The sequence below is a fragment of the Hyperolius riggenbachi genome, chromosome 8 (genome assembly GCF_040937935.1).
Source record: "Hyperolius riggenbachi isolate aHypRig1 chromosome 8, aHypRig1.pri, whole genome shotgun sequence".
Classification (NCBI taxonomy): domain Eukaryota; kingdom Metazoa; phylum Chordata; class Amphibia; order Anura; family Hyperoliidae; genus Hyperolius; species Hyperolius riggenbachi.
Genome location: NC_090653.1, coordinates 174,562,177 through 174,585,973, shown reverse-complemented (window position 1 = coordinate 174,585,973; position 23,797 = coordinate 174,562,177). Strand labels below are relative to the sequence as shown.

General features: G+C 41.2%; 1 protein-coding gene across 1 annotated transcript in view; it reads right to left on the bottom strand.

Moving 5' to 3' along the window:
* Positions 1-23,298, bottom strand: part of LOC137527192 (rho GTPase-activating protein 20-like) — a 275,894-nt gene extending 252,596 nt beyond the window's left edge. The window contains exon 1 of the mRNA XM_068247674.1: positions 23,016-23,298. Coding sequence (XP_068103775.1) covers positions 23,016-23,084 — 69 coding nt within the window. The 5' untranslated portion in view covers positions 23,085-23,298. The remainder of the gene's footprint in view (positions 1-23,015) is intronic.
* Between the last annotated feature and the right edge of the window lie 499 nt (positions 23,299-23,797).

Here is a 23,797-nt window from a genome sequence, read left to right as displayed (position 1 = left end):
TACAGTTAGTACAGTGCTCAAACCTGGACGCTTGATCCCAACGGAAATAGAAGAAACAATGGTCCGCACTATGTCCAACATTATGAAAATCTTTATTCTGGATGTATCCAATAAAAACACCAAAAATCACAAATAGCTAATTAAATTGAAGAGTACTGGACCTAGTAATGATGAACCCTGTGGGACCCCACTGCTAACAGTCACCCATTTTGAATATGATCCACTGACCACAACTCTTTGCTTTGTGTCCATTAGCCAGTTCTAGGTTGGTGAGCAAAGCTGTATAAATATTTGCATTTTGTTCATGAGGTTATAAACTTTATACTCATCTTGTAAACTATTTTCAAATGCTAAAATCCATAAAAAGAAGTAAAGATAGAAAGGACCAGTGTGTTTTGAATTGTGACAATACTACTTTTGCGTTAACATTTTTTGTGTGGAATGGGAATGGCTGGAAGTGTGCTATAAAACTGTCCCTTTTAATATCAGAAAGTTGTGAGGTATGTTTCACTAAGAAGAAAAACTAATAAAATAAAAAATAAATCAAGCAGATCTGGTATAAACACTATAAATATTTTGAATTGCCATATATCACTACTGACATAACAACTTTTACCTGGATCTGATCATGCAATGCACTGGAATAACCCACTGGCAGAAGGAAGGGATTATTTTTTTTATTATTTAGTATTTATATAGCGCCGACATATTATGCAGCGCTGTACAGTATATATATATTGTCTTGTCACTAACTGTCCCTCAAAGGAGCTCACAATCTAATCCCTACTATTATCATATGTCTGTTTGTATTATGTAGTGTAAGTGCTGTAAGGAATGAGAGGAATTGATTAGGGTGTTTAGAAAAGGAAGACATACACCCCAATCACCAATGCTAGCAGCATTTCCAAGTGATTCACATTATATTTCTTTGTCAATGAGGGGTCAGCATAATATGCACAGAAAGAATGAAATGCAGAAAATTTTGCTTCCAGATATGGCTCAGAGAAAACCCATAAGTCTGCACTACAAGCGCATCGTAGTGATGATCGTAATCAACAAATTACAATTTTGCTAAATTTTGCGTACATTTTCGCAATTACGCTTATACATAATTACTATTTGCAAATTCAATTGAGTGTAGTCATTTGGAATTTCGCATACAATTTTGCGAAATGTCTTGCCAACTTTTAGCAGTGAAAAGACCGTATCGTTTTTGATAAACTCGATTTTAAAAATGCAAGTAAAACATGGTTTTTAAACTAAGAAAAATGACAGTTTAAAAACTATTTTTCTTTGCATTTAAAAAAAAAAAAGATTTCTCAAAACTCCAAGGTATTTTTGAAAAATTATTTTTGTGACTTATACCCACTATTCTGCTTAGCATATATAGCAATTTTGGTAGCAATAGCATGTATGGGTGCTTTCCTATTAACCTCTAAAGTCGGCACAAAATTATGCAAAATTTTGCGAAAATTATGTGAAAAATTACACGACATTTTGAAATACTACAATTACATATGAAATTAATAACGATTTTCGCATATGCAGAATTTCGGCCCACCACTGGCGCATCACATGGCAGTTAAGAGCACACTACACACACAGGATCACATGTTGCGTGCATGTGCTAAAAGTAATCCGTGCTATGTGCACAGTAGATTTAGCGCAGATTGATGCATAATGCTCAATGCCATAAACAGATGAGGATTATGGGTTGAATATTATAATCAGTAGCATAGCAATGGGTGTTGTGAAAGTTAAAGCCACACCAGACCCCTGGTACTTAACCCCTCAAGGGCTTTCCCTCAGCTGCTACATTAGCTCTTTATTGGTACTACAAAGGTAATAACTAACAAACATCACTCACTTTCTGTTTATAATACTTACACACTCTATATGCTTTTGGAAATCATATTTTAATGTTATGTATTATGTTTTTGTTATATATACATAGTTGGGGGGAGAAATGGCAGCATAAATTGCATCCTGTGCTCTGTAGCTACACCAATGGCAATACTGTAGCTTTGGTCAGCAGCAAATTTAATTAGAATTTTGTACCTGCATTATAAAGTTTTAGCTGCTGCTAAAAAATATAAATATATTGTGTAGCATTCATATTCAGCCGTACTTATAGAAGGACTGAGACAGATAAATGTATCAAGGGCAAGTAAAGGTGGCCATACACTTATAGATGGCCATCAGATAAATCCCTCTCCCCCTACACTGTACAAAGACTGTCAATATCTGTGTGTGTGTGATCTGTGGAGCTGCAACTACTTCCCAGATCCCCAGGTCTACCCCATCTAATGTGCTCCCCCCAGGCTTTACCAGCAGAGTGTACACTAACATGACCTCCACACCAGGGATGGTCGTAGTCAGCCAACTTCGCTACGCTGGAAATACGCGTAGTTTTACGCAATTACGCTTCGCCAAACTACGGCTTCCAAAACAAATATTCGCTTCGTATGCATTTCGTAGAATACGCGTTAAAATACGCAATTACGCGTAGTGCGAAGCGTAGTGTATGCGGATACTTATGCCCGTATGCAGAAAATTGTACGCATTAATTTCTTTAGAATTGCATATACTGGGAACCCTTCTATGCGTACATTCCCCTTTCCAATGCGTAAATTTGTATGCATACAATCGCATGCGGAAAATTAGACGCAAGTAACGCATTCGTAGTTCACTACGCAATACACATGTTAACTACGCATAGTGGGCGTAAGGTACGCGTAGCGGTACTTCGCTACGCGTAAATTCGTAAGCGCAGGTTTGAAACTTCGCCTATGAACTACGATGCGTAGATGCGAACTATGATGCGTAAATTCTCACTGGCGTAGTTTCTGCTCTTCCCTGCTCCACACACTCCTCCTGTGTCCTCTTAGGCCACCAGTACTAGTGACCCAGTGGTACCTATGTTACATGACCACATACATGCAGTCAGGTCACGGGACACAGATGTCCCACCACAAACCTGCCGATATTCATACACCTTTGCCCTCTTAAACAATAAAAATAGGGCAGAAGTTTGGGCGGCCATAGAGGGAAATTTGGGTGCTGAGGAATGCAAACTGTGGCTACAAAAGAACAGATGCAAGGCACTATTTTATTGGGCACTATTACCTATGGTATTCCCAAATTTTCTGTATCCCAAGAGATCTCCTATATTTTAATAAGCTCGCCAAATTATAAAAGGTTCTACAAACTAACAATTATTTACTATAAAGTTAACAAAAGGCTTAATAGAGTGTGTTTAACTTTGGTCAGGAGCTTACCAGTTACATGTCACATTTCTTTTAGTTACATAGCTTCCCTAATTATCTTATGATCACTCACTGTAGATGATAAGAGTAAGTAAACATAGCAGAAAGTGTTTTTTTGCAGGATTCGGAATTGCTGTAAGCAGAGGTAGAGAAAGCTTTCCTCACTGGTATGGTGCCTATACATGGTATAATAAAAACGTTTGATTTTCCCATTTATTCAACCAAAACCGATCAAAAATGTTTTTTTTTTTTCAATCAAGAAAAACGACTGATTATCCCGTTTTTTTTTTTGTCTTTTTTTTTTAATAAAAATCCGATCGGACATGTTGGAAAAATCTTTATATTCGATCTAACAAAATAATTGAATGAAAATATCTAATAAAAAAAAATGAAAAAATTGTACCATGTATGAGCACCATACGAGTTTTCTAGGGATGGGACGAATCCACAATTTCTTCGAATCCGAATCCGGATCCGAATCTAAAAAGGTTCTCGAATATCTCGAACCTTTCAAATCCCGAATCTAACGAATCCTGCGCATAAAAATTGTGCGATCCGTGGTATAGTTGCCCGCAGTATAGGTACCCAGGCATAGGTAGCAAGGTAAAGGTGCCTTCAGTATAGCTAGCTAGGTATGGGTGCCTTCAATATTGGTAGCTTTCAGTATAGGTAGCAAGGTATAGGGGCCTGCAGTATAGGTAGCAGGGTATATGGGCCTTCAGTATAGGTAGCAGGGTATATGGGCCTTCAGTATAGGTAGCAGGGTTTATGGGCCTTCAGTATAGGTAGCAGGGTATATGGGCCTTCAGTATAGGCGTCAGGGAATATGGGCCTTCAGTATAGGTAGCAGGGTATATGGGCCTTCAGTATAGGTAGCAGGGTATATGGGCCTTCAGTATAGGTAGCAGGGTATATGGGCCTTCAGTATAGGTAGCAGGGTATATGGGCCTTCAGTATAGGTAGCAGGGTATATGGGCCTTCAGTATAGGTAGCAGGGTATATGGGCCTTCAGTATAGGTAGCAGGGTATACGGGCCTTCAGTATAGGTAGCAGGGTATATGTGCCTTCAGTATAGGTAGGTAGCAGGGTATAGAGGCCTTCAGTATCGGTAGCAAGGTACATGTGCCTTCAGTATCAGTAGCAAGGTATAGGGGCCTTCAGTATAGGTAGCACAGTACATGTGCTTTCAGTATTGGTAGGTAACTAGGTATAGGGGCCTTCAGTATAGGTAGCAGGGTATATGTGCCTTCAGTATAGGTAGCAGGGTATATGTGCCTTCAGTATAGGTAGGTAGCTAGGTATAGGGGCCTTCAGTATAGGTAGTAAGGTACATGTGCCTTCAGTGTAGGTAGGTAGGTAGGTAAAGGGACCTTCAGTATAGGTAGCAGGGTATAGGGGCTTAAGTATAGGTAGGTATGTAGGTAGGTAGGTAGGTATTGGGGCCTTTAGGTAGGTAGGTAGGTAAAGGGACCTTCAGTATAGGTAGCAGGGTATAGGGCCTTAAGTATAGGTAGGTATGTAGGTAGGCAGGTATAGGTGCCTTTAGGTAGGTAGGTACGTATAGGGGGCCTGTAGGTAGGTAGGTAGGTAGGTAGGTATTGAGGCCTGTAGGTAGGTATAGTGGCCTGTAGGTAGGTAGGTAGGTAGGTATAGGGGCCTTTAGGTAGGTAGGTAGGTATAGGGGCCTTTAGGTAGGTAGGTACGTATAGGGGGCCTTTAGGTAGGTATAGGGGCCTTTAGGTAGGTATAGGGGGCCTTTAGGTAGGTGGGTATAGCGGCCTGTAGGTAGGTATAGCGGCCTGTAGGTAGGTAGGTAAGGATAGTGGCCAGTAGGTAGGTAGGTATAGTGGCCTGTAGGTAGGTATAGTTGCCTGTAGGTAGGTAGGTATAGTGTCCGGTAGGTAGGTAGGTATAGGTGCCTTTAGGTAGGTAGGTATGTATAGGGGGCCTGTAGGTAGGTGGGTAGGTAGGTAGGTATTGAAGCCTGTAGGTAGGTATAGTGGCCTGTAGATAGGTATAGGGGCCTGTAGGTAGGTAGGTATAGCGGCCTGTAGGTAGGTAGGTATAGCGGCCTGTAGGTAGGTAGGGATAGTGTTAGGTAGGTAGGTAGGTAGGTAGAAATCGCCCGCCCGCCCGCCAACCCCCCACGGCCCCCTCCGTCCCCCGTGCCTCCTCCGCTCACCCCTGCATAAGAATCTACTCACCTTTCCCGTGGAGCACAGAGCGGCAGACCTCTTCGTTACTTCCTTGTTCCCTCTAGTGGCCGGACCGGCTCTTACTGATGACGTCATTGTAAGAGCCGGTCACTAGGAGGAACCAGGAAGTCGGTGAGAGGTCTGCCGCTCTGCGCTCCGCTATGGATAGGTGAGTGGTTGGTAACTATGCGGGCAGGGGGGGCGAGCGGAGGAGGCGCGGGGGGGTTGGAGGAGGACGAATGCGAGCGGCGGATGCGCGGCGATGCGGCGTCGGGATTCGGCGGATTCGTATAGTGGAAAATGGCGTCGGGATTCGAATCCACGAATCTCGAATATTTCATAATATTCGAGGGATTCGTGGATTCGCAGGATTCGTCGTCCCACCCCTAGGGTTTTCTAAATAAATCTGATATAAAGCATCCATAGCAATGGCATTTCAAAGCCCTGCTGCATACCTACTTTATACCTACCTACCTACCTACTGTACTAGGTGATTTGTAATTTTGACACAGCTGACATTACTTTAAGGCAAAAGCATGTAGGGTAACTGTATTGGCAATAAACAGTAAGGAATCCAACTAAGGCCAATTTCACCAAATTTAATAGTTACAAAAGAAGTTCTAAAGAATAAGGAAACATGTTGTTTATTGAATTTTATGCCAGACTGTAATTCCACTTTAACTGGCGAGAATTTCCATGACCTGTAACAGTGGTGCCTGTTTTGTCTACACTTAATATTTAAACAAAAACATGTGGTAAGCAGTCTGAATCTTCTACAAAAGGTGCATATTAACAATTGCTTGGCTACATAAGCTGGAGGTAGAAAATTATAATCACAATGCTACCCCATCATTGCATTTGAGCTTTGAAGACGAGAAAACAAAACTATGGAATCTTAAATGGCACCTAAAGTAAGAAGGATATGGAGGCAGCCATATTTAGTTCCTTTTAAATAATAATGGTAGTCCTGCTTATCTTTCAGGCATCAGTAGTATCTGAATGACCCACCTAAAACATGCAAGCGGTAAACCCATTCAAGCTTCATTCACACATCTGTCTGCAAGCCAGTATGGTGGCTATGTTAAAGTATTAAAGGCAAAGGATCAGCAGGACAGCAAAGTAATTTGCATTGTTTAAAAGGAAATACAGTAAATATGACAGCCTCCATATCCCTCTCACTTTCTGGTGTCCTTTAAATGCTTGAGGATAATCTGAACTTTGCTACTATAAATTTACGCTAGGCCATAAAAGATCGCGTACTGTATTATTCTTCTGATTTCATTTGCTAAGCAATACATCTGGAACAGAACAGAATGCATTTGTTGAAAAGTGATGAGGCTATGAATGGTGCCAGGTCACCATGGCTACAGACTCTAACTAGCATAAAACAACTGCTACTTGTGGGACTGTACTGACACTAAAATGTATTGTTTGGTTACCTGATGCTTAGGACTGTCACTTTCCTTTTGGCTGTGGCAAACTGAGACTTTGGAAAACAAATTGCAATAAATCTTTACAAAGTAAACATTTCCATGCCTAGGAGTAAAGCATTTAAGGACAGGTTTGGAAGGGAACATTGATGAAGTGTTTTCTTACGCTATAAACCTGCATAGATTCCACACTTCCAGTAAACTGAACTGTCTGCTTAGTTTTAATCTAATAGTGTCGCCAACCCTTGCCCTTTGGCATGTTGATATTGAGCTATGCAAATAATTTAATGGTAGTCGTCCGTTAAAAAGCTTCAGAGACAGCTTTTGATGTCAGTTGTGTACTATGCTGCTACCACAGCAGTGGTGTTTTAAAGAAGGTAACCTAAAGAAACAAAATTCAATGAGATATTCAGATGTGTGACACCATTTATGAGTTAAACTCCACTAGCCATGATTTTGTTATTTAAATTGAGATGAAACTCATATTTTATCTATAAGCATTAAGCATCTGTTCTTAAAGGATACCCCAACTGAAATGTGACATAATGAGATAGACATGTGTATGTACAGTGCCTAGCACACAGATAACTATGCTGTGTTCCTTTTTTTCTTTCTCTGCCTGAAAGTGTTAAATATCAGGTATGTAAGTGGCTGACTCAGTCCTGACTCAGACAGGAAGTGACTACAGTGTGAACCTCACTGATAAGAAATTCCACTTTTTTACCTCTTTCTAGCTCTCAGAAGCCATTTTCTGCTAGGAAAGTGTTTTATAGTTGGAATTTCTTATCAGTGAGGGTCACACTGTAGTCACTTCCTGTCTGAGTCAGGACTGAGTCAGCCACTTACATACCTGATATTTAACTCTTTCAGGCAGAGAAAGAAAAAAAGGAACACATCATAGTTATCTGTGTGCTAGGCACTGTACATACACATGTCTATCTCATTATGTCACATTTCAGTTGTGGTATCCTTTAAGTCGGAACATTGTGCCATCTCTGTCCCCTGTACCTCCCCTGTGCCCCCCTGTGCCTCCAGTGTCCCCCTCTGTGTCACCTCTGCCCTTTGTACCTTTTTATACAAGTTTAAAAGCCATTTTTTCTTTGATTTTCTTTTTAATTTTTAAATCGATTTTCTCAAAAACTACAAGTCCAATTTGAAAAATGTTTTTTGGCTTGTTCCCATGGAAACAGAGAATCCACGACGTTCGTATCGGCATGTCATTCATAAGCCGTGCGTTTGTAAGTCGGGGACTACCTGTAAATGGTTTTGAAGCTACTGGAAGGGTTAATAGTCTTTTCTTTATTTCTCTCATATGCTAATTGATAAGAGTGCAGTTACCCTTCTGAAATGATCACATTGTGTTCAGCTAATACTAAACTGTGTAAACAATGTAAACAATCTGCTGTATCTGGGGGGGGGGGGGGGGGCGGGAGACAGAGAACTTTCTCTACTTTACTTGCTCAGCAATTACTTAATTACAAGTCAATCTAATCATTTGACCCTCAACCCGCAATCTTAACAGCTAGCGGCAGTGAAGCATAGGTATGCCCTAAGGCCTGTACACATGCTAGATGGATGTCACTTGACAGGGAATTGTATCCAATCCCTCGGGCAACATCACTGAGTCAGTGCTGTACAGACACAAAGTTAGACTACAGGCTGGGGGGCGGTGGAGGGCCAACTGATCGGCACAGGTGTGATGTAACAGGATGGGCAGGGTGAGTAGGGAGAACAAAGCTATCGGGCGTTGCTCAGCCAAATTGATCCATCTGTCGGATCACTGTCCATCTGTACACATACCAATTTTTTTTCCAGAGGCGGTCGTTATCAGTTGCCTCAGCCAGCTTTAACCTGTGTACGGGCCTTTAGTATGACATCAGAGCAGTTTTTTTTATGTTTCCATATATTTTTGCAATGTGTTTAATGTTTTACAGCAAAAATGTAATTTTGAGCTTTATACCACTTTGAGGGTTTATTATTTTCTTGTATGTATTCTCCTCTTTAAACTAGCTATCTAAATATTCAGTAGGGTAGGGAAGTTCAGTCCAGTAGGACTTTCAAAATGTATACCTATCAATGTCTATTTTGTTGTCTAAAAAAAAGTCTATTTTTTTTTGTAGTTTTCAGGGCTTTAAACCAGTTGACTATAAGCTTGGGTTACTGCACTGGTGTAGGGATAACCATAGCTACCATACCCTTGCTATGGGGCCCGTTGTCGACAGCCACAAGGGGGGGCTGGTCTGTCCTGCTCCTTGTTTGTGCAGTTAATTTTTTTTTTATTCATGGGCCCACCACAGGCCCGGTCATGTTTTCCACCAGTGACTCGGCTCGCCGCCCCCCCCCCCCCCCCCTCTCCGCTCGTTGCAGAGAGGTTGGCAAGGACTATTTTTAACCTGCCACCTCTCTACACGTTCATTCCCAATACAGTTCCGGCCAGGTCCAGAATACAGAAGAGCAGCGCTGGTTGTGGCTCTGCTCCCAGCAGTGCCCATTGCTTCACCATATCCCACCCATAGCTCCGCCCCTCCCACCCATAGCAAACCCCTCCCACAAGGAAATGGGTGTGGCTCCACCCCCTTTATGCCCCTATAGCCACTGGGAGCACACAGAAAGAGGGAGGGACTGTCACACTGGAGCTGCAGAGTGAGTGGCAGCCAGCAGCAGCTGCAGCCACTAGGACATTAACATGAGGCACGAATAAGACATAAAAGTTTTAATCACCTGGCCCTTCTTATGGGGTCCAAATAAGTCTATTAGGTCCCATACCAAAGTTCTGCTCTGTTCCAGGCCATCGCTGTTCCCTCCGTAAGGTTGCAACCCGTGGATGGGTTGTGGTCTTCTACGCATGCGCGCTGGCCGGCTCTAATGATTGTGCTGCTGCGGCCAGGAGTGTTCAGTTGCATAGTTCACAAAGACTTGGACTGCGCAAATGCAGATCGCTCTCTGTCACAGGAACGCGATCACAAGAGGAACGCAGTGCACATGCTTATAAAACCACTACCCATACACAGGTTGCGATCTTATGGAGGGGACAGCAGTGGCCTGGAGCAGAGCTATACTTCAGCATGGGACCTAATAGACTTGTGGGGGCTGGAAGGAGTTTCAGGTAAAGAAAACTTTTCATTCATATTCTTGCCTCATGTACCAGAAACCAGAGCTGTAGAAAAAAAAAAGAATCGATACTTAGCCTGGGGCTTCCTCCAGCCCCATAAACACATCTGAGTCCCTCGCCGTCCTTCCATAGTCTGCTGTTCAGCCACGATCAGCCCTTGTATCTGTCTCAGTCGTGCCAGTCGGGGTCTTCTGCGCATGCACGGAGGTCTCAAGCATCCGCAGAAGACCATGACTGGTGTGACTGAGCCTGTTACTGGGGCTGATGACGGCTGAACGGCAGACTGCTTAAGGACATCGAGGGGCTCAGGCGTGTTTATGGGGCTGGAGAAAGCTTCGGGTAAGGATCAAATCTTTATTATTTTACATCTCTGGTACACTTTAATGTTCTCTGCTGCGTCCAGCTTGTGAGCCTAACCTCACCTCAGTCACTGAGTCGCCTGCTTGCCATTGCCCAACCTCACCTGCTGGCAAGCTGAACTCTGGAGAATGGAGAGTTGACATCACAGACATTGGACCAGGGAAGATAGCAGCACACTGTGCTAACACTCACCACCAGTGCCAGGGAGCCGGAGCCCGGAAGGGATTTCAGCACATCACCCATCCCACCCAATGCCAGCAAGTAAGCATATACGAGGAAAGTTGCCAATGATGGATCATTACTTGATCCCTTGGGCATCATTGCAGGGCCAATACTGTACAGACGCATCAGTAGCCAACAGGCTAGCAATGTTATGTAATGGGGAGAGGGAAGCGGTAACTGGGGAAGTGGAGAGAACCATGCTCTTGGCCAGCGATCGACTAGTAATCAATCTACCCGGCAGATCGTCAAAAGGAGAGAAAGTCCGTACTCATGCACAGTGACTGCTTTATCCAAAAGTCCACAAGGATCAACAGGAATCACTCAGCTTTTGGATACGTCCAGCAATATAGCAGTTGCTGCGGATAAGTGTGGACCTTCTCTCCTTTCTTGTGCTGCTGTTCATTGGGGTTCTGCTGACCCGGTCGAGCACTGCGCGGAGGCTTTACGAGGTAGAGCGGTATTCACACAAAAAAAGTTTATACCTGATGGATCGCTTGCTGAGGGGATCAGGGGCTGATGTGCACACACTGGATTCTCAGCCGAGGCAGTTGTGTGTGGGGGTGGGAGGTCTGGGAGAGTTGTGTGTGGGGGTGGGAGGTCTGGGAGGAAGGGGGAGGGGCCCATAAAAAATGTTGCTATGGGGCCCAGTCATATCTAGCTACACCCCTGCCCACATACATTTTTTATTAAACAATTACATTATATTACATTTAAAATTAGCTGTTTCCCTCCCACAACAAAATTTACCCAAATACATTTTTTTATAAAAAAAAAAAAAAAATTACAATAAAAAAATAAAAACCGAAGGGTCTGAACTTTTTAAATATGCATGTCAAGAGAGTATATTATAATATTTTTTTACATTATGGGCTTGTAAATAGTGATGGATGCAAATTGAAAAAAATGCACCTTTATTTCTAAATAAAATATTGGCGCCATAAATTGTGATAGGGACATCATTTAAATGGTGTAATAACCGAGACAAATGGGCAAATAAAATACATAAGTTTTAATAACTGTAGCATATATTAATTTCAAACTATAATGGCCAAAAACTGAGAAATAATGATTTTTTTCAATTTCTTTCTTAATCTTCCTGTTAAAATGGATTTAGAAAAAAATAATTCTTAGCAAAATTTACCACCTAAACAAAGCCTAATTAGTGGTGGAAACAAGGAGATATAGATCAATCCATTGTGATAAGTAGTGATAATTTTATTGGCGAATGAATGGGAGGTGAACGTTGCTCGGATGCATAAGGTTTTCGACACTGTGGGGCTGAAGTGGATAAAGGACCACTATCGCGAGAATCGTAAAATTTTAAATACATGTAAACACATAAAAATAAGAAGCATATTTCTTACGAGTAAAACGAGACATAAACTAACCTTCTCCTATGTTGCTGTCACTTACAGTAGGTAATCTTCTCATGGGGGGTTCTCAGCATTTGTTATTTTCAAAAGCACTTAGTGAATGGCAGTTGCTCTATCGAACTGCCAAAAAAGTGTACAGCAAGCAGGGAGGCTGGCCAGCATCTTTGTTTAAATCTTTTTCAGGGAATTACTTTATAAAGAATAAAGTCCATGCTGAGAATCCCCCATGAAGACAGGACTAGCCCAAAACTGGTCGGTAATGTCCGATTTCTACTATCGACTGTAAGTGACAGGAACATAGGAGAAAAGTAATTTATGGCTCATTTTACTCTGGGAAAAATGTACTTCTTATTTGTACGTGTTTACATGTGTTTTAAATTTTAAATTTAAGCAATACTATGCGCCTCACACCAAGTAACCACAAAACATGAAAAGAAATCCAAAACAACTGTTAAAATCAATGTCATAGAATTGTGGTTTCTGCTAAAAGTTTATTTCACCTTGGCTGTAGTTTGTTCTTATCACAAATAATGTAATACATTTCTGTGCAGCTTGGCATTCAGAGTGATCCCTTGAATAAACACAGCTTCCAGGGTCTGGATTCCATTATTAGAAGCCGCTGATGCTTTACCTCTTATGAGCATCTAATCCCCTGTGGTAGCAACACAGCATTCTTTACAAAACTTGGAAACACGTATCCATGAATCTGATTATGTACAGTAGTTCAGAGATTTTTCAGCCATAAAATTATTTAGCACTATCCCGATTCCGCAGTTACAGATCAGCTGGCTGAGATTTTATAATCATTATTTTTTCATGTATTTCTAAAATATGTAAGTGGCCACTAAGCTCATATTCCCCCTGTACATGATCAGACCCATGCTGTACATGTGCTTTAAATTATCCTATCCAGCCAACCTTTGTAAACAAAAACATTACCTAATATGTTTGGCTCTTTCTATTAGAAACATGCTACTAGTAGTCAGGGGTTCGAGTCGGGCGTGAATGCTGGTGGACGACGTCCACCTGCTTTTTTCAGAGGGTGGACGTCGTCCAACCTGGCATATGTGGAGTGAGAGAGCGCAGTGAAGGGGGAGCATTGGGCACAGTGGTGGAGAAGGGGGGACATCTCCCCCCTTCCCTCACCTTGGGGCTCCCCCTCCCTCGCTCTCTTCTCCAGAACAGATTACGTGTATTTTGGGGAACTGCTGCCAGATTGTGTATGTTTGGGGGATCACTGCTACCAGGTTACATGTATTTTGGGTGTTACGTGTATTTTTGGTGATCCGCTGCCAGGTTTCGTGTATTTTGGGGAACTGCTGCCAGATTGTGTATGTTTGGGGGACCACTGCTACCAGGTTACATGTATTTTGGGTGTTACGTGTATTTTGGGTGATCCGCTGCCAGGTTTCGTGTATTTTGGGGAACTGCTTCCAGATTATGTGTATGTTGGGGGAAACTGCTGCTGCCAGATTGTCTATTTTGGGAGAACCACTGCCATATTATCTGTATTTTGGAGGAATTTCTGGCAGATTACGTGTCTTTTTGGTGAAATTCTGTCAGATTACATCTATTTTTGAAGGATACACTACGGCAGAGCTCAAACTTCCCCGGCAGACCTTTTACACCACTGCTAAGGTCATGTATATTTGGCCTACCCATGGCCATGCCCACACTATGTTTAACCACGCCCAGGTTTTTTTTTTTTTAAGGTGAGTCCACTCACCTCTTTTCCCAGGACTAGATCCCTGCTACTAGTGTTATCCCAGCAGCCTAAATTGTGCTGATATAGTACATGATACTTGTCGACAGTAAAAGATGGCATTGGTGCATCCCCATTCCCTTGATAGCAATATTACATGGAATTCATGGTTCCCTTATATAGAAGTATTAGGTGGCCTTTGTCTCCCAGTTCCCACACTCCCAGATTGTGGTGCTAGATGGCCTTCTATCCTCCCCAACAGTGCAGGGTAACCACACTAAAGCATAAAATCTCACCTGTCCTTCACCACGTTGCCTCCTTCTTTCCTCAGCACACTTCAGCCTCTTGTATCTGGAAAGAGGAAATTTGGGCCGAAGGTTGGGCCCGCTATCTGTAGCCGTATTTTTCATTGCGGGTGGCCCCAGGCCATAGTGGCTATTTCTATGGACCTCGTAAGGCGGTACCCAAAAATGAGGGTTTTTTTGCGGATTGGTGGGCTGTGGGGTTGATATTAAAGTTAGGCATGCTGGGGGGGGGGGCTTGAGGTTGGGTAGTTGGGGAAGAGACAGTTAAGGGTTAGCCATCAAGGATGATGGTTAAAGTGTACCAGAGATGAGATACCATAAAAGTTTTATACATACCTGGGGCTTCATTCAGTCCCATCCACAAGGATCGCTCCCATACTGCCGTCTTCTCCAGCTCCAGTACTGGGTCCTGTAACCTCAGCCAGTCGCGGCCAGTCTGCGCAAGAGAACTGTGCTCTCTACGTATCTCTCCAGCAGCCACCGGAGAGATATGTAGAGAGCACACTTCTCTTGCATCAGACTGGCCGCGACTGGCTGAAATTACGGGACCCAGTATCGGCAACAGAGAAGACTGAGGACGGCACCATGGGATCGATTAGTTCATGCGGATGGAGTTGGAGGAAGCCAAAGGTATGTATAAAACATTTATGGTATTTAATATCTGGTTTCCTTTAAGGTTAGGCATGTGGGAGGGGGTGGTTAAGGTTTGGCTTCGGTAGAAGAAGAGTTCTGTCTGAGAATAGGGATAGGTATAGCTGTAGTAAAATTTTAGTATCAATTGCCGTTATTTTACTATCGTAGTTAGCACAGAGAGAGTAGAATATCAGTACATTTACTATCGTAATTAGCACAGAAAGAGTAGAATATCAGTACATTTTCTGTACTATTCTACTATTGGCTTTTTCTGGGCACCCAAATTTCCAGATGCCCTGTTTTCTGTACAGCTGATTCTTCCCTCTTGTGCTCCTTCTTCATTCCCTGCAGGCATATATGCACTGGACATGATATGCTAGCGGGTGAAGGGGCAGAGACACTGCTGAGAAGAGCCATGGAGACCAGAGAACATTCAGAAAAAAGGAATAAGAAGGAGCACGCCAGCCGTTCAAGTAAGATATTACACTTTGCTGTGCTTACTCTGCATCAACCCCCAGGTGTCACCACCAAAAGATTGACAACCCCGGCATTGCCATTGTGATACCACTGAAAGGGAGGGGGGGATCGGGGGCTCGGGTAAAACAAGTAATTTGGGGGCATAGTGACTTGGGCACTGTCACACACTCCAGATATCAGCAGAGGCAGTGACAGGGGTAAGTAGCTGAGCACCTGAGATTCGGCTATTATGTAACCAAACCCTACATTGGCTATAGCTTAATGTTGGGCCTGGGTGGGAGAGGGTGGTGTTAGGCATAGGTAGGGGTCGGGGGTTAGAGCTAAAGTAAAGTGTTAGGGAAGGTGATAATAGAGTATCAGGAATGTTACCCAGGACTCAAATTACCAGATAGCTTTTTTATATTTACGTGACTAGGGCACCCCTGTGGCCTCTGGGGCCTTGGAACACTAGCACTGTTTTTCCTAATGGGAACGCCAACCCTGAACAGTAGAATGATGTAATCAATGCAGCACCAACATTTGCTGACTTGCATAGACCATGAGTGCTCTTGGGAGACTCAACTGATGCCTTCTAGTTCTTGTCTGCAAGATACGAGCTAAATACAAGTCTCTCTTCAAGTGGAAGATGCTCTTCCCGTGGTTCACTGTCCAGTCAATGAAAATGGCCACATACTGCAGACAAATTACCACTGTGCACAGCACACACATTCACAGAAACAGTCACAAGTAGTCAGCCGCGTAAATAAAGCAGATCACTTCAGGCCAATGCCAGAGCCAATATCTAACACCTTGACTGGTGGTTTGTGATCTACCTTGATAAAGGGTCCGTTGCAACCACAAAATTTTAGATATGATAAAGGTTATAAAATGCATCTACAGTTAGCACTAGGAGGCACCCAATATCTGATAAAATATTAAATTTTTTTTTTAAATGGATGGCAAGATTTGGTGTTACATTAAAAGTCATATCCGGTTATTCACCAAATGATGATCTTTATTGTACGCTAGGCAATGGGCCATATGCAATTCACTTTTTCAGTGAGAGTTTTCTCCTAGGAGATAATTTTTCATCTTCAAATTAAAATAACTTTTCAGCACTTTTCAACTAAAAAAGTACCAAAAAGTAAATGAAAAAGTACTATCACAATTATTTCGAGCATTTTCTTGCTTTCTGATGGCTTAAAATGCATTTTATTGACAAATTTAAAAATATCACCTAGGAGAAAACTCAGGAGAAAAAGTTAATTGCATATGGGCCAATGTGTTTCATGAATCTTGCTCACTTCCTCGGGTCAAAAATCGGTGCCTATTTGGCAATCCACTGAGACTGGCACACCTCTGAGGCTTTCTTTTTCTGTGGACATGGGCCTAAATTGGCAAAAGTTGTGTACATCACAGTATAGTGAGAACTGTAGAAAACTGAGTGAATTACAGTTTATGCTATTGCACTTGCATGTATATGATTAGGCACACTAGGCCCAATCCAATTCACATTTTCTCTGACGTTTTCTTATTTAAGGAGAATATTTAATCTTCTGGCCCATATGCAATTAACTTTTTCTCCTGAGTTTTCACCTAGGTAATATTTTTAAACTTGTCAATAAAAGACCCTTTAAACCACCAGCAAGCAAGAAATTATTAAAAATTATTTTTATAGTACTTTTTCACTTACTTTTGGTACTTTTCAATTGCAAAGGCCTAGAAAGTTATTTTAAATATAAGATGAAAAATGATCTAGGCGAAAACTCAGGAGAAAAAGTGACTTGCATATGGGCATCTATTTAAAATTATTTTTGCACTCTGCAAATGAAAAAGTACCAAAAAGTATGTGAAAAAGTACTGTCAAAATTATTATGAGTATTTACTTGCTTGCTGGTGACTTAAGGCTGCTTTCACAGTGGGACGTTACAGGCGCACGTTAGTGCAGCCTGTAACGCTCCCCAACGCACAGCAATGTACCGTAACTGCAATGGGCTGTTCACAGTGCCCACATTGCGTTACATTGTAACGCTGCATGTCAATCTAAAGTGCAGCATGCTACGGCATTAGAGGGGCTTTGCCGCGTTAGCCTGCTTGCACAGGCGCAGTGATTAGCCACATGGCTAATTAATATTCACTGCACTGTGCTGACGTCACTGGCGGGACCACGTGATGCGGAGTGTTCCGCTCACGTGGTCTCCCCTTCCCGGACACATCAATGAGCCGCTTAACGCGGCTCTTTGCTAACGTCCTCTGCCACCACCACCATGTGTTGCGTTAGGTGCACGTTATGCGACCTTAACGTAGCACCTAACGCAACGTCTTAGTGTGAAAGAAGCCTAAAAGGCATTTTATTTATAATTACAGATAAAAAGCTGTGCAACCAGATTCAGGAGCTGTACCAGAAAATCACCAACTCTGACAGTGTCCACAATGATTTAAAGGGGCACTATGGTGAAAAATTGTAAAATTTAAAATATGTGCAAACATAGACAAATAAGAAGTATGTTTTTTTCCAGAGTAAAATGAGCCATAAATTACTTTTCTCCTATGTTGCTGTCACTTAAAGTAGGTAGTAGAAATCTGACAGAAGTGACAGGTTTTGGACTAGTCCATCTCTTCATAGCAGATTCTCAGCAACTCTTTTATTCTTTATAAAGATATTCCCTAAAAAGGATTGAAACAATGATGCTGGCCAGCTTCCCTCCTCGCTACACAGTTTTTTGGCAGTTGGACAGAGCAACTGCTATTCACTAAGTTCTTTTGAAAATAAATAAATCCCTGAGAATCCCCCCATGAAGAGATGGACTAGTCCAAAACCTGTCGTGTCAGATTTCTAATACCTACTGTAAGTGACAGCAACATAGGAAAAAAAGTAATTTATGGCTCATTTTACGCTGGAAAAAAAACATACTTCTTATTTGTTTATATTTTAAATTTTAAAATGTTTCGCCGTACTGCCCCTTTAATTATGTAATTCAGTCAATATTACAGATATAGGTTTTCTGTCAAATAGTTCCAACCTCAACAGATTCTACCAAATGCTTGACTGTGCACTCCACAGTGTTCCAATCTTCCTCTAAATGGCTTCATTCACTAAACCGTGGTAACTCATAGCACAGCCACCACACTAGCGTTTTGGAGCGCACTTTGCGCGCAAATCGAATTTTCGCACGTGATTGCACGTGAAAACATACGCAAAACGCTAGCGCAGCCGTGCTGTGAGTTATCACGGTTTAGTGAATCAAGCCCAAAGAGCACAAACAAACTGCACAAATGGCCTCAATTCACTAACCTTAACTCCTGTCTTTAATAACTCTTCTGAGCTGTTTTACAATTATCACAATTATATCACCATGGCGATAACTGTAAAACAGCTCAGAAGAGTAATTAAAGACAGGAGTTAAGCTTAGTGAATTGAGGCCTAGTGTATTATTGTTTTCCTCACATTGAATACTCCACCCAGTGATATGTGATCATCAAGTGCCAATACTCCATGTGTGCTCAACCACTGCAACCCTTTGAGATTAACCGCTCACTGGACAACAACCATCTCACAGCCAGATGGATGTAATGTTTTAGCTAAATCAACAGCCCAATAGGATTATCACCCAGTCAGAGGCTTGTCTCCTTTTCTCCAAATCTTTTAATTGGCTTCCAATGTTGCACATATAAAAATGTAATCAAAACATATATAGCATAAAATCCTTAACCAACCAATAGCCACGATAGTGGCAGTATATCTACGCCCCGTGGGAGGACTGTTCCCGATCCAGGAGTATAGACGTTTGTCTTGTGATTTTAAGGCATGGCCCGCACAGATGCGCACACCTGCATCCCCTCCTCTGTGGCATTGTAGTAGTACACTGATTGGTGAATGGGAACACAGTTACCTCTAGCTAATCACTTCCTTTCCCCTATGGTTAATTTTATATGGGAGTTACGTGGCCTGTATGTACCACACTCACCCCCACACATCTTCCCTTGCTCAGGGGCTTTAGACTATTATTACTATTTCATTATAGGATCATTTCTACTTGGTGCAAAGTCATCTTGCTTATCATTTGTCACATTTTTCACAGGCCTTTGCCCACTCCTTTTCCATTGAACTCACTTCCATAACCAATGCGAGAGGCTCCTTCTCTTGACAGGTAAAAGGCTAAAAACCCACCTCTTTCCCCAAGCCTTTGAGACTGCAGAACGCAGGGTCACAGTGCTTTAAGTACCCAGGGTGAAAAGAGTTTTTAAAATATTATTACTTATTACTGACCACACCTTTAAGGTAACGTTAAAGCAGCTTCAAAGCAATAATTAATGTAGTGAAGAGGTAAACATAAAAGGAGAGAAAATTCAAGAGTAAGCTTTTGTGAATGAATCCAAAGGCCAAACATCTTCAGTGAGCGAAGGGCATGCACAGCAATGCAGCTTTTATAGGTGCTCCAACCCCTTGCCGACTTCAACCTACACTGAACAAAAATCTATTTATGTGTGGGCTGCCTTCAAATCCTGTCTTTTCTAGAAGATCTCTCCACATTTCAAAACCCATAATGAATCAGTACGCTGTTCATAGTTAATAAGAGACACATGCTATTCTGAAAAAATAATTTCTCTTGATCCATGACAAAATCAAGGTGATCCAAGCTCAATCTATATACTTATAAAGGCAATATTCAATAGCCAATTGGTAAAGCTGAAGAGGAATTTGTCATGGGACAGGGCATCCCAGGGTAGTTTTTTAATCAAAATTTACATGTATAAGTAGAAAGGCACATGGTAGACTAAAAAAATAATAATTGTCTTGCACCATGACAGAATCGAGATGATCCAAGCTCAATTTAGATAAAGCTAATAGTAAATAGCCAATGGGTAAGACTGTAGAGAAAGGTGTCATGGGACCTAGCATTCCTATTTTTTTTTATAATTTCTCAAAATTGACATGTATTAGTAGAAAGGAAAAAGTAATGATAAAACATTTAACCCTGACATTAGTATGTATTTTCACAGTACGCTCCATTTTTCTTTTATTTTGCTACTACATATTGTGCCCATACATGATACAATAAAAACGTTCGATTTTCCCATTTATTGGATCTAAATGATCGAATCGAATGAAAGTTGAAAATATTTTTTTTTCGATCAAGAAATTTGAACGATTATCCCGTTTTTTCAAGAAAAATCTGATCAGACATGCTAGAAAAATCTTTGTATTCGATCTAACGGAATAATCAAACTAAATTATCTAATCGGAAAAAATGAAAAATTGTACCATGTATGGCCACCTATAGACTGCTATTTCATCATAAATCATATACATTTTTGAAACTTGATCAAGTAGCAGTCAAGCATAATACAAGATAATAGTCATATTATTTCTAAGCGTGATTCAAATTACAGTATATCAAAAAGATCTTCAGATTTCCAACATATCATCCCACCAAGGTGCTCAGTTCTAATGCTCTTGGGTCAATGCTCATTAGGTGCTTGATATAGGGCTCACATGGGATGCCAGCTTGTGTAGATATTCTTTGGTTGTTACCTCAATTGGTTCATGCGCAAATTAATTATTTTCTACAAAAATGTGGCTCCAATTTATGCATCTGCATAACACTGTTAGTGGAATTAGCCTGCAAGTTCCTTCAGAAACCGTGAGTTGTGCACATAAGGACTATATGTCTATACAATGTATAACTTCTCATCAATTTTGGTAATCAATTACTAAGTAAAAAGCACATAAAAGTATAGTAACAATTAAATATAGTCAGTAGACCCCGTTTAAGAAACTACTCAAAGTAGTAGCCCATAGCAAATAAACAATAGCAAATCATCTGCACTTGCAACTATACAGGTTAATTTTAGTACAAAGTATTTCAAAGTCTTCAAAGGTAGTTAGCAGGAAATGTACAGACATCTTGCAAGCCATATGGTCATTTAATTGATATTAAATTATAATTTACTAAAAAACAAACCTATTAGGTTTAGGAATGGTCGGAAATCTAGATTTCTGATTCTGCAGAAATTCCGATTTCTGCCAATGCTGATTACCGATTTCACGGATTTCTGATTGGTTTCCGATTTCCGAGTTCGAATTTCCGATTTCCAAGTAGTGGGTATTTTGGTCTTTTTTTTTTGCATTCTCTGATTGGCCAAATACTTCCGAGTTGACTCTGCATTCTCTGATTGATCCAATGCTTCCGAGTTCTACGATTGGGCTAAAATTACTGAGTTGTGCTAATGCAGTATTACCACAGAAATCCAATTTCCGATCGGTTTCTGATTTTCGAGTAGTGTTTTATTTTTTGCATTCTCTGATTGGATAAATACTTTTGAGTTGTTTCTGCATTCTCTGATGGTCCATTAATTTTGAGTTCTGTGATTGGGCTAAAATTACCGAATTGCAGTAATGCAGTCTTTCTGCAGAAATGCGATTTCCGAGTTCCGATTTTTGAGTTCCGTTTTCCGATCGGAAATTCAAATTTCCAATCGGAAATTCGGAAATTTCAATTCTGCGAAATCTGAATGAGTATCCCTAATTAGGTTTTGTCAGCACAATGTAACTAACAAAGATGAGTAATTTTAAGTAAGGTCTTCCTGTTTGCTACATGTTCAGTGTACAAGTAGCGATAGCCAATAACCTGTGGGTTCAGTAAAGTTTAAGCATGTGATGAGAGAAGGGAAGAAATGATCAGCTGTTGTCATCCCTGCTTATCTTTGGACAAAGATTGGCAATCAGACTAGACTTTTTAACTTGTCTTTACCAATTTTTACAAAAATGGGTTACTAATAGGTGACTGCTGCCACTATGAACATAAGTTAAATGCTCAACCTTACTGATAATATATGCAACCTTATGTCTATGGCAAACCACTCTAACACGTTTTAATATGTTCAAATTCCATAAGTAACATAAGTAGCTTTTTAAGTATTTGTCATTCTTTTTATCAGAAATGACTTTGCTTAGGGTTGTCTAATGCAAACAAACATAGAACACCTAAAGAAAAAAAAAGGAACGCTACAATAAATTCAATATTGTTAAAAAGTGCTGTACCAGTAGAAAAGAGCTAAAACCAGTGGCATGACTAAGGAGCTTCGGGCCCCAGTGCAAGTTTTACATGGGGCCCCAAACACTCTACTGTACTGATATGGAGCCCCAAAACCTACCAAAGACAGCTGCAGTGTCAGAGAGGTGTATTTAGAGTAAGGAAACAGTTTAAGGACTACCACTATGCAATGCACATATAGAGGTGTTCATTACCAGCATAGCACCAATGAAAAGCTAATGAGGTGGATAAGGGAGGGCCTTTAGTGGGCCCCTCTGGTCCAGGAGCCTCAGTGCGGTTGCAATCCCTGCATCCCGTATTTCTATGCCACTGGCTAAAACTATAGCTGCACTTTTCTGATAAACTTATTATTATGCAGGATAGTAAAATCAGAAACTTTTACCTGAACTTATACTGTAAGGATAAGCATGTTATATGTATTGTTAAGTATTACACATTATTGTCAACCTGCTGCATTGGCTCATACATTTCGTTTTGTACCCCTGAAAATGTTAGGTTAATATGACATGATAGAGAACTATATAACAAATATATATCGTTTCCTACACATGTGTAGGAATGCTGTAATGTTTTATGGTTCCTCCAGTGCAATAAATAAAAGCTGAACATTCCCAACATTATAAATATAGGATTTTACATGTAAATCAATACAAGATGGTTTTTATATATATTAGACGTAAACTTGATTATCCCCTTGCCACACAGTATGATTGTTTCAAACCGATTGAGGTACCTTTTGTTTTAAAAAGTTGGAGGTACTTTGAAAAAGGTGGAGGTACACTTTAATACAGTTTGCCAGCACAAAGAATATAAGGCTTCCAGCACTTATCTGCAAGACAAGTGCAACACACAATTATAAGATAACTTATACAAAATGTCAGATTCATCTTGCAGGGTACACACCTTTCCTCCTTCTTGAATCCAGGATCCCAGGTCCTTGCTAGGTGCCTTCTGCTGGGGGGTCATTTTCATCCTGTGCTACTTCTGTCAAGCACATTACTCTATCTCACATATTCAAACAGAACTTCCAGCAGACACAAAAGGGAGAGAAGGTTTTCAGGATCCCGTGATGAGCAGCACTGTAATAATAAATATTTCTCCTTAAAGCCAACTGTTTCCATTCAGAAATGTCACACTGCATGGAGTGTTGGCAGTGCAAAGAGTTAACACTGACTTATGTCTGCCTTTCCCCCCCTAAGCTGAGGGAATGAAAAAAAGTGCTCCACCTCACAGGCTGACTAAATAAGGACATTCATATAGTAGGCAGTGCTTGTCCAGTCTCACTAACAGCCACAATTTCTTTCTCAGCTAAAAAGCAGACAGCGGGCTATGAAATACCAGGCTGCAGTCACACCCTCAGCCAACTGGTCACAGTACAGCAATATCTATGTCTTTAGGGAAAATGACTTACATTTACTGTAAAGGAGCTTAAAGCTATATCAGCTAGACATAATTTACATAAAACTATACTTTGGCATTTAGCTGAAAGCTACTGAATAAGTCAATTCAATAAACAGCCCCAGCTTCTTAACTGGATGCACTGCACTAATTCTTACATGCTCTGCTAAACACAATCAGCAAATAAAAAGGCAAGTGTCCCATGTCCGTCTGTCAGCACTTTTTTGCACTGCGCATGTGCAGGGAGGGACGCGGAGACACTGCCGAGACCTCGGAGAGGACGGGGC